General features: G+C 40.2%; 1 protein-coding gene across 1 annotated transcript; it reads left to right on the top strand.

Moving 5' to 3' along the window:
• Positions 1-1,274: 1,274 nt before the first annotated feature.
• On the top strand, positions 1,275-18,210 carry KICS2 (KICSTOR subunit 2). The gene is made up of 3 exons (XM_028110830.2): positions 1,275-1,540; positions 7,706-7,991; positions 16,961-18,210. The coding sequence occupies exons 1-3, from the start codon at positions 1,306-1,308 to the stop codon at positions 17,775-17,777; spliced, it is 1,338 nt and encodes a 445-aa protein (XP_027966631.2). The 5' UTR covers positions 1,275-1,305; the 3' UTR covers positions 17,778-18,210.
• Positions 18,211-18,754: the final 544 nt, after the last annotated feature.

Raw genomic sequence — 18,754 nt, 5'->3', positions numbered from 1 at the left:
ACCATCACATTCTCCTCCTGGAAGCCTCCCTGATTCTTCCAAAAAGATATGAATGCTGCCTCCTTTTTCACCTTCATAACATATAAAATTCTCCTTTGTATCACAGTTAACAGGGTTGATTTTATCCAACTATACTCTTGAGAGCAGGGAACAGGTGTATTATATATTCATTGAAATTAGATTATAGGATTTGCATTAAAAGGTAGTGATGGCCAAACAGGTCTGGTTTGACAAAAAAATGAAAACAGTTCCCTCATTTCAACAAGTATCGTTGTGCTGCTATCCATTATGAAAAGATTATAAAGGTGAGTGAACCCTAGATTCTGCCTTAGGGAGTTCGCCACTTAGGGCAAAGAAACGTGAATATACGTGATTAAATAGTATGACTAGAGTAAAATACTCATGCACAAGGAAGGAGAAAGGAAAAAAAACTGGGCAAAGTTTCGTAGTGGGCATACCTATGAGCTGGGTTTATGGTGGTGCTTCTTAAATGTCAAACGAATTTAATTAATTTTAATGACAGAGTGCATCAATTCAGAACCTTTAACAGGAGTTACATTAATTTATCCTTCTTCGGAGAACTTTTTAAGGAAGCCTAAAGTAGTTTGCGTAGTATGGGCAAGCTGAAGAGCTCTGCTTGGAAGCTGTTTCCTTAGCGCGAATCTGAGATGCCTCGCACAGGACACAGGTGCGAATAAATGCAAAGTGCGAGATTGGGTGAAAATCAGACACGCGGATAAGATATAAACCTTTACCAGTAGCAGGTACTATAATCCACTCACTTGGCGGTAGTTTAAAAGCTATGAGAGCTGACTCCTTGTAAGAGAGCACAGTTCCAGCCACTAGCCTCACCGCTCAGCGCCCGGCAGGCCCAAGGCAGGCCCAAGGCAAGCATAGCCCAGCCCTGGCTAGATGTCAGAGCAAGAACTACTGACGTCATGTGAGCGTGACGTCACCAGCACTGACGCATCTCCCAGGGCGGGGCCTCTCAGCTCACCTCAGAACGCAGTCAGGTCCGCGGAGGAGCGAGTTGACCGTCTTGCGTTCTGCCCCAAAGGTCCAAATAGTCAGCGCTGCGGGAACGGAAAAGCCGAAGCTGCTCAGGAGCTGAAGAAGGGCCACTTCCCTCCTTCCTTGGCCCTTACCGGTGTCCTCTAAGGCCCAGGCGCAGTCCAGGCAGCAGCGCGCTCACGAGCCCGTCGCTTGCGGCGGTCACGCGCGCGCACGCTGGTGCGCACGTTCCCTGAGAACCCGGAAGTGCGAGGGAGAGGAGAGCCACGTGGGTGGAGCTGGGTCGCAGCTCGCATGGGGGAGTCTATCCCGCTGGCCGCCCCGGTCCCGGTGGAACAGGCGGTGCTGGAGACGTTCTTCTCTCACCTGGGTATCTTCTCTTACGACAAGGCCAAGGACAATGTGGACAAGGAACGAGAGGCCAACAAGAGCGCGGGGGGCAGCTGGCTGTCGCTGCTGGCGGCCTTGGCCCACCTGGCCGCGGCCGAGAAGGTCTATCACAGCCTCACCTACCTGGGGCAAAAACTAGGTACCTCCGCCCCGCCCCCCGTGACCTTTGAGGAGGAAGGAAAGGGGGTGTATTCCCCGATCGGCAGTGGCTTGGGTTCCCTGTCTCACTCCTAGCTTCAGGCTCAACTTGGCTCTCCCAGATCTCCTCCCACCGTTCCCTTCCTCCCCTCGGCTTCCACAAACCCCGCCCACCGGCCTCTGCTGCTGATAGATTGGCCGCCGGGGTGGATGCTCTTTTTAGGGCTGTGTCTCAAACCGATGGGTGTATCCATTTTGCTCAGTGCATGGATTGGTGCCATAAATGAAAAGTTAAGCAAACTGTATGTCTTCGCTTTTCTGACAAATGACACTGTGGCCAGAGGAGCAAAACTTGGCAATACAACCTAGTTAGAATTAATGAACACTTTTGTCTGGCTTTTGAAGTTAAGGCCCCTGCGAGTTACAGATGGAGCCCTACCCCTTCTTAGGCCGTCAATAAATATTTAATGGATGAGGAAATAAATGAATACTGGACAGGAAAGGCAAGAAATATGCCTAACACTAGCAAGAGGGGACTTAAGGGGAAAATGGTAAACACTTATCATTCCATCCTAAATCTTGCCCCTGAAAATAAGATGCAAGAGCTGATTCAACAGATTTTCACTAGTAGAAACAATTAATATGAGTAGATCAGAAGGAAATAAAATATGTGAAAGCCAAGGGCTATGCATATAAAGTATTACTACTTATAATTACCAACAATCAATATGAATCCCAGAGCTTTCAAAGTTAGTATTTTGGCCTATTTTTAGACCCTTTAATTATCAGAAGCACAGGGTCTGGTATGAAGAACACATATGCAATAAAGAATAGAAAGGTAAAATTGAGTGCAGATTCCATTCTGATTTTTAGCCCCCAGTTTCTTTATGTTGCCTGAGGGTGGCCATATACATACTGCCTTCAGTAAACGCCCAAAGGGCAGGGCTTTCCGAGATCTTAACTTTTGCCTTAGCTGTTCAAATAATAACTTGTTGTTTAGTACGTTGACTTACTGGCAAAATTGCTCAGATAGAATCACCTTGTGTATTTTTTCCACCCTTTTTTACAGTGGCACTTCTCACAAATTTGCAAGTGCTGTGGCAGTGTTATTACTTCCCTTTCTATAGATTAGCAAATTGTCTATGTGCATTTGTATGGGTAGGTGAGAGGTCTCAAACCAGAATACCTGGCTTTGAACTGTCAGATTGTGTTTTTATCCAGATGATTTATAAAAACAATTGGTGTATGTATTATAATTTAAAAATACTTTGTACATACAGGTGACCCTTGAACAATAGGGGTTTGAACTGCATGGGCCCACTAATAGATGGATTTTTTTGATAAATACAGTACAGTACAGTAAATGTACTTTCTCATCTTTCATGATTATCTTAACATTTTCTTTTCTCTAGCTTACTTTACTATAAGAATACAATATATAATACACATAACATATAGCATACATGTTAATCTACTGTTTATGTTATCAGTAAGGCCTCCAGTCGACAATAGGCTATTAGTGATTAAGTCTTGGGGGAGTCAAAAGTTATACTGGGATTTTTGACTGTGTTGGGGGAGGTCAGCTCCCCAACACCCCCTCCACCACCCCTGGCATTATTCAGGGGCCAGCTGTATTTGGAAATGGGGAGGATTCTGGCTATAAAATGAAGGTGGGTAATTTTCTGGCAGTTTTAGTTGTTTCTAGATTCCCCCACCTCATGAAGAATGGTGATTGATCCCAGTGCCATGATTCTTAATTTCTTTAAGCTCATCTATGAGAATTTGATGAAACCTATGGACTTATATGGAAAATATATGTGTTATACAATTTTGCATTTAATTGGAGACGGTTCAGTTGGATTTCCTAAAGCCTGCTGGACGCCAGTTTAAAAATCTGCTACTCCAGTTTAAGTTGTATGTCTGTGGTTTTAGGTAAACAACTGGCTGCCCTGTGTGTAAGAGCACGTGTGAGATCATCACTGTCTCTGCCTTGGGTTCTGTGCAATGGCCCTTATTATGTAAAGTGATTAGTTCTGCATGGACCCCCAGCTTGCATGGATGAGCCTGAAGCCTGCACCTTGAAATTGATCCAGGAGCAGTTTACAGTATGAAACATACCCAGGCATGGTTCAGGCTCCCAGGTGATCTGTGACTTCGGAGTGAATGTTCTGAGAATTGGCATGTTTAACTTTAATGTCTCATTAACTTATTCACATGTATAGTAAATGTAGGTTCCAGATTTTATTTTATTTTTTATTTTTTTTAAAGATTTTATTTATCATTCAAGACACAGAGAGAGAGAGCATGAGCAGGGGGAGAGGCAGAGGGAGAGGGAGAAGCAGGCTCCCCGCCAACCCAGGAGCCAGATGTGGGGCTTGATCCCAGGACCCAGGGATCATGACCTGAGCTGAAGGCAGACGCCCAACCATCTGAACCACCCAGGCACCCCGTAGTTTCCAGATTAAAATTTTTTTTAAAGATTTTTATTTATTTATTTGACACAGAGAGACACAGTGAGAGAGGGAACACAAAGCAGGGGAAGGGCCAGAGGGAGAGGGAGAAGCAGGCTTCCCACGGAGCAGGGAGCCCGATGCAGGACTCGATCCCAGGACTCTGGGACCCTGACCCGAGCCAAAGGCAGACGCTCAACGACTGAATCCCCCAGGCGCCCCCAGATTTTAAATTTTAACTTTGCATCCTACGGTTTTTTGATACTGGAATGTTTGTGTTATCAACATGCTTATGACTTTGTGATTTTTTTTCTTAAAACCTTGTGGAAAAATTTTTGTGTTGCCACTTAAGACACTCCCATGTTCTTCAAATACTTTGCTAATTAGAATGTATTTTTTTTTTAAAGCAAAACAAAAAGTTTTATGTGTATTTTTAAACATTTAAAACATGGTCCAAAAAAGTGAGTCTTTTTGACCTCACTCTTGTGACTGGTGTTTATCAGAGACCTTGGCAGTGAATCCTGATTACAGATGCACGTGTGGGCAAACACTTTAGGCAAAGGACAGACCTCACAGGGAGACTTCTGTTCCTGTATTGGCTCAGTTCTGAAAAACTTTGGGTGGACCCCTTACCTTGGAGCTTTCTCTTTCCTCTGAGGGGAGAATATACCTGTTTGGGTAAGGACCAGTGATAAAAATATGCCATCTCAATGCCTTTGGAGGATTTTAGGTCATACTTTTTCCCTTTTGTTTCATTACTGGAGAGTTTCCTCAACCTCTGGTTGCTAGAATTTAGCATGGTAGAAAATGACTTAACTTGAGAACCAATATTTATAAATTATCATTAACAAGAAGTTGTGGGATAAAATACTCAGACATACTTATTACTTGAAATTTTATCATGTGAGATGGACTGTTGAAATCTTGAGAAATAATGAGGATTCAATACATAGAACCTTCTGGAAATAATTCAAAATAATCATATTTTGTAAATCCAAAAACTTGTAAAGAGGAAGATGTCTGGTGTCTCTGCTTCTTCGTTTCCCAGTAAGAAGGAAGGCCAGTCCCCATTGGATATTCCTAACCAGGGTAGTCAACAAGTAGGATTGTGCTCCTGAGAGCTTTGAGAAAAGAGACCTGTTAAAAGAAATGCATTAGTGGTCTCTCCCTTCTTTCTAGTGGCACTTGACTAGTATGTTAGTGTCACTAAACACACTAGTGATTGATGTTTATTGATAAGCTTTTCAGGGTATTCTTTGTATTTATGTGGTGTTTCCACTCCCTTAGATAAGAGTAATCTGATGAAGAAAGGTTTCCTTTTTCACTCAGATTTAAAATTGTCACCAAGGCCACCCTGTTAACAGCAGCGGTGAGTACACAGTTGAGGTCACCTAGCTATCTGTCAAATAGATAGTTATTCTTTTTTTATAGTACACGAAGCTCCCAATTTATCATAGGGTTTTAGAAGCCCAATTAGGTAGTATTTAGAATTTTCTTACATCAGTTATAAATGGAAGAGAAAGGGAGGGATTAGTGTTGTGGAATACGCACTTTGCTCCAGGCACATTACATACCAAATGGTATTTTATTTTGTCTTCTGAGCTCTATTACTAGTTTCATGTTAAAAACAACAACTCAGGCTTAAAGTGGCTATGTCATTGGCACATCACACAGCTTGTAAATTCAGAAGCTGGAATTTGGAACTAAGTTGGTCAGACTTCCAGAGCTTTTAGGTTTTGTGTTTGGTTTTTTTTTAGGATTTTATTTTTAAGTAATAAGTACACCCAGTGTATGGGGCTTGAACTCACAACCCCGAGATCAAGAGTCGCACCCTCCACTGACTGAGCCAGCTAGGCACCCCATAGATTTTGCATGGTAGTCTTGTTACCTACCTAACCTAAGAGATTTTTTTCCTTAAACTTGGGCACAGAGGTCTATTTATTCCATACTGTTACTTCACAAAATCTCCAAGGTTAGACTGAAGATAGGCAGGGAAGGGAGGGCAAACCCTTCAGGGTACAGTCCTGGGTGGGTTGTGAATGCTGGGGTCAATCCAACTGCACCAAATGGTTTTTGCTGCTATTAGTAGGAGAGATTATTTGAATGCTAGTTACTTTGTTTAGCCATTATATTGAAGAACACACTTTTAAGTAATGATAGTTTGTGTAGTAAGTAGTAAGTAGGGTGACCAATTTTCTAGGTTTGCCCAGGGCCAGGGGGGGTTCCCAGGATGTGGGACTATGTCTGGTTTTCCAAGAAGCCAGGCTTTCAGTGCCAAAACCCAGAAAGTCCTGGGTAGACTGGGACAAGGTGGTCACAGTAGTAGGAAAGGATCTAAGATTTATTTCTTAAAATATAAACTGGGCCATGAACTAAAAAGAACATTGTGAAATGTTTCATTTGTTAAAAGGATATTTTACAAATGCCTTGATAAATAATTTTCACTCCCAATTGATGTGTTTAGAATAGTAATTAGTTTATTCATGAAAGCATTCTGTGTATATCAATAGAAAATTTAAACTGTCATCCACCTCTGAGGTTTTTATATATTTCTAAGAATTACTGTTTTAAACCTGCCCTGTTTCTTCTCATTCTCCTAACGTCTTGCCTGTGACCCTTTATTTAGTGGGGTGCAGAATTGCTTAAGAAAACATCTACGAAGCTGGCTCTATAATTATTAGAAATAGAGTTGATCATGTATTAATACAGAGTAAGGAAATGATGTCTATGCCACTTGATCCTTTTTAACTGTTGAAAGGGATGTATTTGGTCTTTTTTTTTTTTTTTCAGTAGGGTCCCTCCCCAACACGGTTTTGAACTCATGAACCTGAGATCAAGAGTCACATGCTCTATCAACTGAACCAGCCAGGCACCCCTGTCTTTTTTTTTTTTTTTTTTTTTTTTGCTGATTTCCTTTGGAACCCGAGTGTTACAGCAACAGTTATTTATAATTGCTTCCTGCTCTTAATCATTCACAACACGGTGCTTATTTTGTTATAACCTATAGTGTCAACCTTGTCAAGAGTACTGAAGATTTCTGGGTGCCTGGCTGGCTCATTTGGAGGAGCGTGCAACTCTTGATCTCAGGGTCGTGAGTTCAAACCCCATGTTGGGCGTAGAGCTTAAAAAAAAAAAAAAGTACTACAGATTTCCTTTTTTCCCCTGGAATCCCAGTAGTCTGTGTTCTTGTGTAAGGGAGATACATGTATGTGTATTTTCCATTTTCTGGTATGTCTTAAAAGATAAGATTCAAAGGAAAATGCAACGCTAATGCGGAAATAAAATTTTCTGATTTATCAGGAATAACAACAGTGTTTTCCAATCGGGTGTTCTCTTTTGTTTTAAATATATGTATGGGGAAGAAGGGCTATTTAGATCCAGGCTGATATCACTATCTAGGTCAATTATCCTCTGAAATAAATGTGAATCCTCATTGACATGGGGTAGGGGAGAATCGATGCCTGGCTAAGGAAATCATACAGAGGTCTGTTGCTACACTAATGAGTTGCACCAGGCATTCATTTCTTATTCCTCAGTGAAATTATGAATCACAAAATATTTAAATTCCAATCGTAGGAGTCAGAGAATATGGTAGATGATGATAACGCCCTGAGCTCAGAGGGCTCCACTCCTTTCCTTTTGGAGTCTGGGAGGTGTTTTGTCTTTCTGGTTTCTCTCCCTTACTTGTCATGTGCTAATGTCATTTGCCTCCCAAGGGGGCCAGTCCTTCTTCAGCAGGAAGGATTCCATCCGAACCATCTATACGTCCCTGCACAACGAGCTGAAGAAGGTGGTGACTGGCCGCGGAGCCCTGGGCGGGACCGCCCCGCACGTGGAGGAACTGCTTTCCCACCTGTCAGAGCAGCTCTGCTTCTTTGTTCAGGCCCGCATGGAGATCGCAGACTTCTACGAGAAGATGTACGCCCTCAGCCCGCAGAAGTTCATCAACGCTGAGGAGCTCGTTGGCCTTTTGGACACCATCCTCAAGAAATACAGCTCCAGGTGAGTGTAGGTGAGGAGGGCGGGAGGGACAGCCTCTCACTCCCACGCACACGTGCTCCGTCCCAGCACGCTTATGAAGAAAATCTAGGATGAAATGCCTGTGAAGGGGAGAAATCGTCACTTTACATTTTGTACATACTAATTAAGCAACAGGTATACATGAGGTACCTTCTTTGGGCTTCATTAACACCATGCTGGGTGGATACTTCTCCAAGCAATAGCCAAAGACCAAGAATGAAGTAATCCTTAAAAGATATATTATAACTGATTTTGCTGCTTATAAAAGAGTTCACACAAGGGGAGAATTGTATGTAAAATATATATATATATTTTTACAAACCATTATTCAAATAAGTGTCCCTTTCAAAATAATCACCTTGGCGAGTTATCTACTTAGTCCTCAGATGTAACCATTACTTATGTGTTGGAAACTTCTTCATAATCGCTTTCGGTGCCTGTGGCGTAGTTTTGGTTTTGTTTTAAACTTTCTTAGTGGAGACAGGCATCTGTGCTTTTGAGGAGGGCATACTTAAATTTTTTTAATAGTCAAAAGGCTATTTGTAGCCAATTTAATTTTTTTTAAAAAAAGATGTTGATCAGATGGAAAACTTGTATTTGAAAGAAATTGCTCCTTTTACTTGGAAAAAAAATGAGCCTGGCTATAATGTATTGCTCACTTCCTGAGCCAAAAAACAATATGAAAGGAATTTGAGAAGCATTGTGTGTTATTATTCAGCTGTAGAAAGGAATGAAGTATTGATACATGCTACAACACGCATGAACCTTGAATAATTACGCTATGTGAAAGAAACCAGTCACAAAAGATCACATATAGTTATCATTCCAGTTATAGGAAATGTCCAGAATAGGCAAAGTCATAAACACAGAACATAGATTACAAATTACAGACACAGAAAATGATTGTCAGGGTCTAGGGGGGAAGGTGAGAATGGGGAGTGTTCCTTTTTGGGGGGTCATGAGACTGTTCTAAAATTAGATAGTAGTGATGGTTGCACAACGGGGTTCCTTTTTGGGGGGTCATGAGACTGTTCTAAAATTAGATAGTAGTGATGGTTGCACAACTCTGACTATACTAAAACCATTGCATCCTATACCTTAAAAGAGTATACTTTATGTATGTGATTTAAGTAGTAAAGCTATTATTAAAAAAAAGAAATAAAGCTGTGCAGTGAACACACAAACATCCTTCCCCTGGACTCATATTATTAAAATGTTGTCATGTTTGCTTTATCTCTCTCTGTATATAATTTTATCTCCCCCTCCCTGTACTGTTTGGATGTCAGATGCAAACATCATGACACTCTACCCCCAAATACTCAGATTGTATCTTCTAAGAACTATACAAAACTGTAGCATAGTTTTCTCACTCGGGAAATTTAGCACTGATTTTTTTCTACCATCAGCAGTAAGTAGTCCGTATTCAGATTTCCCCAATTGTCTCCAAAATGTCCTCTATATTATTTTTTATTGTCATGTGTTTTCTATTTTTATGATATATTCTAAATTTTTATCTATTTTAGTAGATAATACATTATGGCTCAAAATTTTTATAAAGTATGAAAGAATACATGGTAAAAAGTGCCCCTGTTCTTTATCTACTTAATTCCTTTCCTAAGAGGTAGTGAATGTTGTTAGCAAGTTCTTCCTACCATTCTTGAGAGAGAGTCTGTACGTACACATTTTCTTTTTTTAAAACATATTTTACGTGTTAACAAATTTTCTGTTTGGAACTCTTATTTCTTCATTTTTTTAAATGAAATAATTTTTTGAAATCCAAAAGCAAAAATACAGTTGGAGATATGACTCTCAAAGGGAAGCGATCTCATGTGGTGATTCCCAAATGCTAACGTGAAAGTGGTTTGCTGAACCATTTGGGAAGCTTAAAAGAAAGAACCATACTTGCCCCCTGCCCCTGCCTTGCCCTTCTTCCCCGAGAGGGTAAGATTTAGTGAATCTCGATTGGGTGCCCAGAAACCTGTATGTTTTCAAAGTTCCCTGTGATATTGAAAATAGTCTCCGTGAAAAAATTGTTTGGATAAATAAGAGAAAGGTGCCAACACTGGGATGGACTAGGTATTGAACCTTAAACAGTGTGTGAATGCATGTGCTTGTGTGTGTCTCGTAGGAATGATGATTACTATTTAATCATTTTTATTTGATTAGATTTGTGATCTATCCTTTTTGCACCTTCTTTGAAACATCCCACTTCCCAGACCTTTGAGGATTTCTTTCATTTCCTGCAAAAGCCCAGCTTTCATTCTTGAAGCTTTTAGGGTACTTGGCTCTACCAGGTACTGAGTGGACACTGATGGAATCTGATGGAGCCAGGGGCGCAGTATCACCCCAGGTCAGGGTGTTTTCATCTGTCTCTATTTTCCACCCATGCTGCCTTTATCTAATTAATAGGGAATTACTGATTATAGATATCGCCAACCCTAAAAATTAATTAGAAACTTTGGGTTAATTTGAACATAAATTCCTTAGTTAAAAAATTCTGAAAAGTTGAAATTCTGTATAATATGTTGATTTTGGGGGGGAAGTGGAATTATTTTAGGTATAAATTAAGATACCTTGCCTTTTGCCAGGATAATATCCTTTTTTCTATAGACCTTCCTCCTCCTCCTCTTCTTCTTCTTCTTTTCTTCTTCTTCCTTTTGATTTGGCATCTGTGCTATATCAAACATACTTCTTTCTTGGTTCCAGTGTTTAGAGAAGTAATTCATATTTTGTATTGTATTGAAAGAGTTAATCCTTTTCCCAAAGGACCCAGCTGATCTTTCAGGAAATATTTCTTTGCCCCAGTATATCTGATCCATGTCATAACGCTTCTAAAATAATGTGTGAATCTTTCATCTTTCAAATGATGAAATGCTTTTGTATTAAAAAATTAACAAGCGTGATGTATAACGTGGAGTCTAAACCTGTGGCCCTGATGGGAGATGCAGAGTCTATGTGAGTTATTGCAAGGCCCAGTCTGCTTTCATGGGAAGCATGTTTTGTTTGTTTCCTTTGGAAGCCAGTTGTGTTCAGAGTAGAAGAGTATTAAAGGTTTCCTCTTTTGGCAAACTTATTACATTATTAAGCAAATGTAAATTATTGCTTACAAACCACAGTCATTGTGATGCTGCATTTCAAATTGAATAATTAACATTAATCATACAAGTTTTTATTGTGTGCCCTTAGAAGGAAGAATATGAATTTAGCTCATACAGGATCAGGATGTCTACTATTCCTTTGAATACTTTTGGGGAGAGGTAGAACTTGAATTTTGTTTTGTTTTTTTTCCCCAAGGAAGCATCAATGGAACATTTTTTGATTCTGCAGATTTCATTTTGAATTTACTTACTCTTTTGTACAGTGGGCATAAAAGAAGATTCTGGTTAATTTTTCTATTTCATAGTTAAAGCTGGTTATAAATGCAAAATATTTACTCTCCTAAGTCAAGAGTATAATTTTAAGAAGTAATTCTTTTAAAGAACAGAGCAAGTATTTATTTGTTCCGGACAGCTTTTAAAAATCCCTTTGTTGGGGGCACCAGGGTGGCGCAGTCAGTTAAGCGTAGGGCTCTTGGTTTCAGCTCAGGTTGTGATCTCACATCCGGGTTCTAAGATTTACCCTGCCCACATCAGGCTCTGCGCTCAGCATGAGTCGGCTAATACTCTCCCTCACCCTCTGCCCCTCCCCACTGTGTGGGGGCACATGCGTGCGCGCGCTCTCTCTCTCTCTCAAATAAATAAATAAATCTTTAAAAAAAATTCCTCTCATGTGGCAGTAATATACCATTAAGTGACATATCCTTTAACCATGATTTTACAGATAGATTTTAAAGAACTTTTCTGGTTTTGTTTTTTTTTTAAAGATTTTACTTTGAAGTAATCTCTACACCCAACGTGAGGCTCAAACTTACAACTCAGAGACCAAGAGTCACACTCTCCACCGACTGAGCCAGCCAGGCACCCCAAAGAACATTTTTAAAAATTGAGTTACAGTGAAGTTTCTCTTTGCATTTTAGGGAGCACAGTTTTTTGATCTGAATGCTTCTGATGACAGGATTCTCACCAAGGGCAGAACTGTGATTGATTTAGGCCTTGTGCCCCTTTTCCTTCAAGAAAAGATTTGTGATGATAAGTGAAATTAACAGTTAGTTGTGTGTGTATAGTTCAACAAGGTGAATTTTCACCCATTGAAAATTTCATAAGCAAAACCAACAATAGTGCCATTTCTATGGGACACAGTCTACTCTAGGCATTCAGCTTGTCTAAATCTTAACAGTGAGGGCTGAAGGCCTTCTGTGATCTTGCCCCAGCCAATCTTTTCAAATTTATCTAAGGCCCATCAAATGCTTTAAATTGTACCCAAACTCTTAGTAAAAAGGAAGAAGCTTCAAAGAGAAAAATTTCAGGATTTTAAGCAGAAGCCAAAAAACAATCCATAATCTAATGTGTTCCCCATAAGTATTTGCTATTTCCTACTTTGGTTCATTATTTGTTTTGCCTAGAATGTCCTTGAACTCGGAGGGGAGGAAAAATACCTTCTACCCTTCTAAATTCTCAACGGGGGGGCCCTTTAACAAAAGACAAATTACCAAGAGAAAAACACACCAGTGTATTTAATGTAAGTTTTACATGTCAGGGGAGTCTTCATAATATAAAGAAGACACAAAGAAGCTGTAAAATCTGTGTTTTTATGGTAGATTCTATTAAAAAACAAAATTCATCTGAGTGCATTTAAAGATGTAAGAGTTGTGGGAAAATGTGCTAGGATGAAAAAGGGTCTGAGCTAAAGCTCCGGGAAGCAGCAAGGCCTGTTCTTTCAGATTCCTCTCTGTGTCCCTTGTGTTTGGAGATAGGGATGCTCCCTTCCTTAGAGTAAGGGGAAAGGCACGTCTCACTTGAGGGTTTTATGACCTGTTTCAGAGGAGGCTCAGGAAATCTTTCCTGTACATATTTCTCAAATTTATTCAACTTAAGGGGCACCTGGGTGGGTCAGCTGGTTAAGCGGCTGCCTTCGGCTCGGGTTAGGATCCCAGGGTCCTGGGATCAAGCCCCATATCGGGCTCCTGGCTCAGAGGAGAGCCTGCTTTTCCCTCTGCCTCTACCCCTGTTCATGCTCTCTCTCTCTCTCTCTCTATCTCTGTGTCTCAAATGAATAAATAAAATCTTAAAAAAAAAAAAAGAATGGGGCCAGAAATTTAAGCCCTCATCTTTACACGGCTGAATCTTAGCTGCTCTTGAAGTTGCATGGCTCAATTCAAATTCTGTCTCCCTTATGGCCTGCATAATCTTTCAACCAAAAGAAACTGCTTTTTCTAAAATCTTATTTTGTACCTCTCATAAGAGATGTGTTTACTTCCAACTTGTATCCATTATAAGTACCTCCTACCTTGGGAAGTCTCTATAAGGCAAACCTTTGGCTAATGCATCTTTATAACTTCAATGTATTTGTATCTAAAAACTAGTAAAAAATTTATTTATTTATTTATTTTTAAAGATTTTATTTATTTGACAGAGAGAGAGATAGCGAGAGCAGGAACACAAGCAGTGGGAGTGGGAGAGGGAGAAGCAGGCTTCCTGCTGAGCCGGGAGCCCGATGTGGGGCTCGATCCCAGGACCCTGGGATCATGACCTGAGCTGAAGGCAGACGCTTAACCAACTGAGCCATCCATGTGCCCCTAAAAACTAGTAAAAATTTTAAATGAGAAGAGATAGTAGTTTTTTTTATTGTGGTAAAGTATACATAACGTAAAATTTACCATTTTTAAGAGTATAATTCTGTGGCATTTTGAACATTCACATTGTGCTACAGATTTGTTTTTAATTGTTTTAATCTGACTTCTAACATGAATGGGACCTGGATACTTCTTTTGGAAGGAACTCCTTGGTGTGGATTTGTGAAGGAGAGAGCTCTCTCTCTCTCTCTCCACCCCCCTCTCTTTCTTTTGGCTTTTTTTAGAGCAGATGTTCTCTGCAAATAGTTGTCCATTTATTCTGTATTCAGACTCTTTCAAGCTTGCTGCCATAGCTGAGGTGTGTATTTTTGGATTACAACAATTTAACAGATCCCCCTATAGTGTGAGTTGTAAATGGGTATGAGGCACAGAGCAGAATGGAAATGGGGAAATGATACATCATAATGCTAATCGCAAAGTCTTGGCAAAATAACATTAACATGAATTTTTAGCTCTTCTTAAGGATGAAAAATAGCTTCGACATTCACATTCATCCTAATAAACGTTGAACATTTAAACACTTTTAGTATATGTTTATGGAAGAGCTTGTTCAGAATTCTTTCTGAAGATTTGTACAGAGAATTCATGTTCTTTCAAGGAGAATGTTGGATATAAATGATGATTTCCAATGAAGCAGAAAAATAACAGTATTGTTATTTGTGGTAGAATTTTCTTCAATCTTATACCGTTTTCCTGTTATTGAAAGTCTTACTGTGTTCCAAGTTCCTTAGCAAATTTTCTTGATACCCATCATTATAGAATCTTGTGATGCTTTGTGGTCATTAAGTGCCAAAGAGCCTAAAAGCTAAGGTGGTAGGAGCATTTCTTACAATTCAAAGATTTTGAAACATGCTATAGTGAAGTTGTGTGTGTGCATGTGTATTAGACTTTCTTAATGTTTATTTCAAAGCATGTAATGTCTGAAGAGTCTAAATTAATTAACTAAGCGCATGAGCTAGAGGATTTGAAATCTAGTTTATCTTTCTGATTCTTTTTTCTTAAAGATTGATTTATTTATTTTAGAGAGACAGAGAGTGCCAGAGACAGCGAGTAGGGGGAGGTGTAGAGGGAGAGAATCTTCAAGCAGACTCCCTGCCAAGCACCAAGTCTGATGTGAGGCTCCATCTCACGACCCTGAGAGCGTGACCTGAGCCGAAATCAAGAGGTGGACACTTAACTGACTGAGCCATCCAGGCACCCCTATCTTTCTGATTCTTTGAATGTATTATTAGGCTGAGACCCTCCACCCATGTTTTAGCTTCCCTCTCTTGAAAGATATTGAAGGTAAAATGCTGGTAATAGAAAAAAAATAATGTGTGGTCATGTGAGTAACTATATCCTTATCACATGATAATGAGTTTCTATCTTATAATATCTAACCTAGTATGGGCTCTCTAATTAATGTTTAATAATCCCTCTAATTAACATTTAAATGGATTTTTTAACTCCAGCTATATTTGTGATGATTTTTTTTCTTAACTTTTTCATCAATAACCAGCATTTTCCGCTTCAGGGGGGCCAAAACAGCCATATGAGAAGATTCTGTCTTGTTGACAGTGAAACAAGTAATTTACATGGATTCAGACCTGTAAGTCAAATCCTGTGGTAACTGGGGCCTATCAGTAAATACTAGATTTTTGCCCACATCTTTAAAATAGGGTCACTTGCAGATGCTTCGGGTCTTTGGGAAAAGTATAAGGGCCTGGAGTTGGCTCCTTGAGAAGGAGGGTGCACAGGCCAGGCAGACACTCAAACTCCCCTGGCATTTCTCACAAGCAGCAGCAGCCTAGGCAAGAAGGCTCTAAGTGGTCCAGACAGGGAGGACTCTCCTTAGCCATTGTTACAGAATTTCATTTCGATCACAAACAACAGAATCGATGAGGCAGAAAGTAGGGTTCAAATCTTAACATAGTTGGTTGCCATGTTTCCTGAATCTCTCCTGAATCTCTAGTTTGTGCCATATGTTCTAGAGATAAAGGAGCGAAGGGAATAGGCAGCTTTTACTTTTCCTCAGGGAGGAGCTCAAAGCAAAGGTGACCGTATGTCCCAGTTTGTCTGACAAACTATGTGATGAAGCTACTCAAGTGGAGGACAGGTATTAAGAAACTAGAGGATACGATTGGGGTCACCTGACTTAGTCTGAAGGTGAACAGAGAAGACATCTCTAAGGAAATGACTCTGAAGAGGAGACTTGAAACAGCAGAAAGAACTTGCTCTCGCTTGCCTCAGGGTCTCTGCACTTGGCCTTTTCCCCCCTCTCCCTGGAAGGGAGGTACTCCCACATCCACTCCCCTCCTGCTACCCAATATTACTGCTACCAGCGAATTAGAAAAAATGTTTTACAAATAGCAGGTAGCAATCCATGAGTCATAGAGTTAATTTAGTGAGTAGTAATCCAATTTAAAACATATAAATGTTGAAATGTTAGATTTTTGTGATTTAACTCCCATTTTGTTTTTTAACTGCGATTAAACATGCAGAAAATTTGGGAACTGGGATTGAATAAAGGCTTGCCTTATGGAGTTACTATGGAGTTACCATAATACTTTGTGGAGTTACTATGAACGTCAAATAAGTTTGTGTCACATACACATTTAAGAGATGTTTTAGTGACTTTTTTTTTTTTTTTTTACCTCTGCCTCTTTAGGAGCACATCTTGAAAAAAAGATGCCTTGTTTTGATGATTATGTTAGTTATACAATTCCCAGAATAAGTAAAATAGACTCAGAAAAAAGTACAGCTAATTTAATTTCTTTGTATTTGAAAGGAAGTTAGCTGCTACTCTCATTTTTTGTTTAAATGTCAGGCGATTTCCATAGAAGGATATGATGCTGACATAATTCTGAGATGGTGAAGTTATGTCAGAACAACTTTTTATTTATTTTTAAGTGTATTATTTTATTTTTTAAATAAATAAATAAATAATTTATTAATTAATACTCCACACTGGGCATGGGGCCTACTATGGGGCTTGAGCTCATGACCCTGAGATCAAGAGCTGACCTGCGATCAAGAAGAGTTGGACACTTAACTGACTGAGCCACCCAGACGCCTCAGAACAACTGTATAAATGAATCGACATGGAGCCCTTCAGTCTTTCCTTTCCCTGCCCCCAAACGTAATATTATTCGTCTGGCCACAGTGTGTTGTTTTGAAGGTAGGAAATGCACACATGGAGTAACATTTCCACTTATTTCTATTAATTCCCCTTCCCCTCTAGATTTCACCACCCCATCCTCAGTCCTTTGGAAAGCAATTTCCAGCTGGAAGTGGACGTCCTGAGTCATCTCCTGAAGGCCCAGGCTCAGGTCTCGGAGTGGAAGTTCCTCCCGTCTCTGGTGAACTTGCACAGTGCTCACACCAAGCTGCAGACTTGGGGCCAGATCTTTGAAAAGCAGCGGGAGACCAAGAAACATCTGTTTGGAGGGCAGTCTCAGAAGGCCGTTCAGCCCCCACACCTTTTCCTCTGGCTGATGAAACTCAAAAACATGCTTCTTGCCAAGTTTAGCTTTTACTTTCATGAGGCACTGAGCCGACAAACGACTGCTTCAGAAATGAAAACGTTGACTGCGAAAGCCAACCCAGACTTTTTTGGAAAGATTTCCAGCTTCATTAGGAAGTATGACGCTGCCAATGTGTCCTTAATCTTTGACAACCGAGGTTCTGAGAGCTTTCAGGGTCACGGCTATCACCATCCCCATTCCTACAGAGAGGCCCCTAAGGGAGTGGACCAGTATCCAGCCGTGGTGTCTCTGCCCAGTGACAGGCCCGTCATGCACTGGCCCAATGTCATCATGATCATGACAGACCGCATGTCCGAACTGAACAGCTTGGAAAAGGTGGTCCACTTCTATGATGACAAAGTTCAGAGCACCTACTTCCTAACCCGCCCGGAACCTCACTTTACCATTGTTGTCATTTTTGAATCAAAGAAATCTGAAAGAGACTCCCACTTTATTTCCTTCCTCAATGAGCTCTCACTTGCCCTTAAGAACCCCAAAGTTTTTGCAAGTCTGAAGCCTGGCTCCAAAGGCTAGCAGGTGGTTTGTGTGAAAGGTTTACAAGACTGGAAAGTTTGCTCCTAATTGCTCTAATGATCTGCTGTGGTCTGTGATTAGAGTTTCCATCCATTCATGCTTCTTTCAGAGCTAAATTAAAGACAAATCCTCCATAATTGTGTCGCACACTTTATAAGCAATTAAGGCCAATTGAATTAAGTATCCAAAGAGTAATCTAGGAAGTGATCATGGCCACTGGGTCTCTCCATGGTACAGCGGAGTACCTACAGTATTTTCTCCTATTTTCCTGTGTTTCATGTAGACTGAATATTTATTGGCCTTTGGTTGTTCTTTCCACCTGTTTTATATTGTTCTAAACTTTGTTTTAATGCAATTCCAAATGCCTTCTCTTTTCCCCTCCTTCCAGGACCAGTAAATGGGATAAGATATTAAATGGCTTTTTCAGAATCAAGGACTGTATGTTTTCTATCTCATAAATTAGCAAATTAACATGAAATTAGTTTTATGAATCTCATCAACAAATTGATAATTTTGGATGGGTTCTTTGGGGGTGATCTACACACCTAACTGCATTTGTGTTTACCCCTTTAAAGTATGAATTTTTCACTCTTTGAAAGTTAGTATGAGCCATAATGTGGGGTTTCTTCACTCTTTGGCATATTATCTACTTGGCTTTCTGTTTATCACCTTTCTGCTGAGATGTATGTTCACGTTTGGCTCCACTCCCTGCTTATTCTTGTGCTGAAAAAGCATGTAGTCTTTGTTTTTCAGCCACTTTTAGACATTCATGTGACTTAGCCTACTTTTATAATACCAAATGTTGGTCTCAATACATTGTACTTGCTAAAAATCAATTGTGCATTCAAAAGACCTCTTCATAGTTGAGTAATCAAATCAGTACTTAATTTAAGCACATCTGAACTTGGGTTTCAGGACTGCCTCCTCCAAATTATTCTTAGAAGCAGTGATCCATCATAACACATGCTGCCTTAACA

The sequence above is a fragment of the Eumetopias jubatus genome, unplaced genomic scaffold, assembly GCF_037043125.1.
Source record: "Eumetopias jubatus isolate StellerSeaLion01/CBP00866 unplaced genomic scaffold, mEumJub1_p1.0 scaffold_8, whole genome shotgun sequence".
NCBI classification, from domain to species: domain Eukaryota; kingdom Metazoa; phylum Chordata; class Mammalia; order Carnivora; family Otariidae; genus Eumetopias; species Eumetopias jubatus.
The sequence above is the reverse complement of the archived record's forward strand: the minus strand, read 5'-3'. Positions and strand labels throughout refer to the sequence as shown.

Bases quoted from the DNA above. Each gene is read 5' to 3' on its own strand.
- KICS2 (XM_028110830.2), top strand. From the start codon at position 1,306: ATGGGGGAGTCTATCCCGCTGGCCGCCCCGGTCCCGGTGGAACAGGCG. The intron at 1,541-7,705 runs GTACCTCCGCCC...TTGCCTCCCAAG, and splicing joins CTACCTGGGGCAAAAACTAG to GGGGCCAGTCCTTCTTCAGC. The intron at 7,992-16,960 runs GTGAGTGTAGGT...CTTCCCCTCTAG, and splicing joins CTCAAGAAATACAGCTCCAG to ATTTCACCACCCCATCCTCA.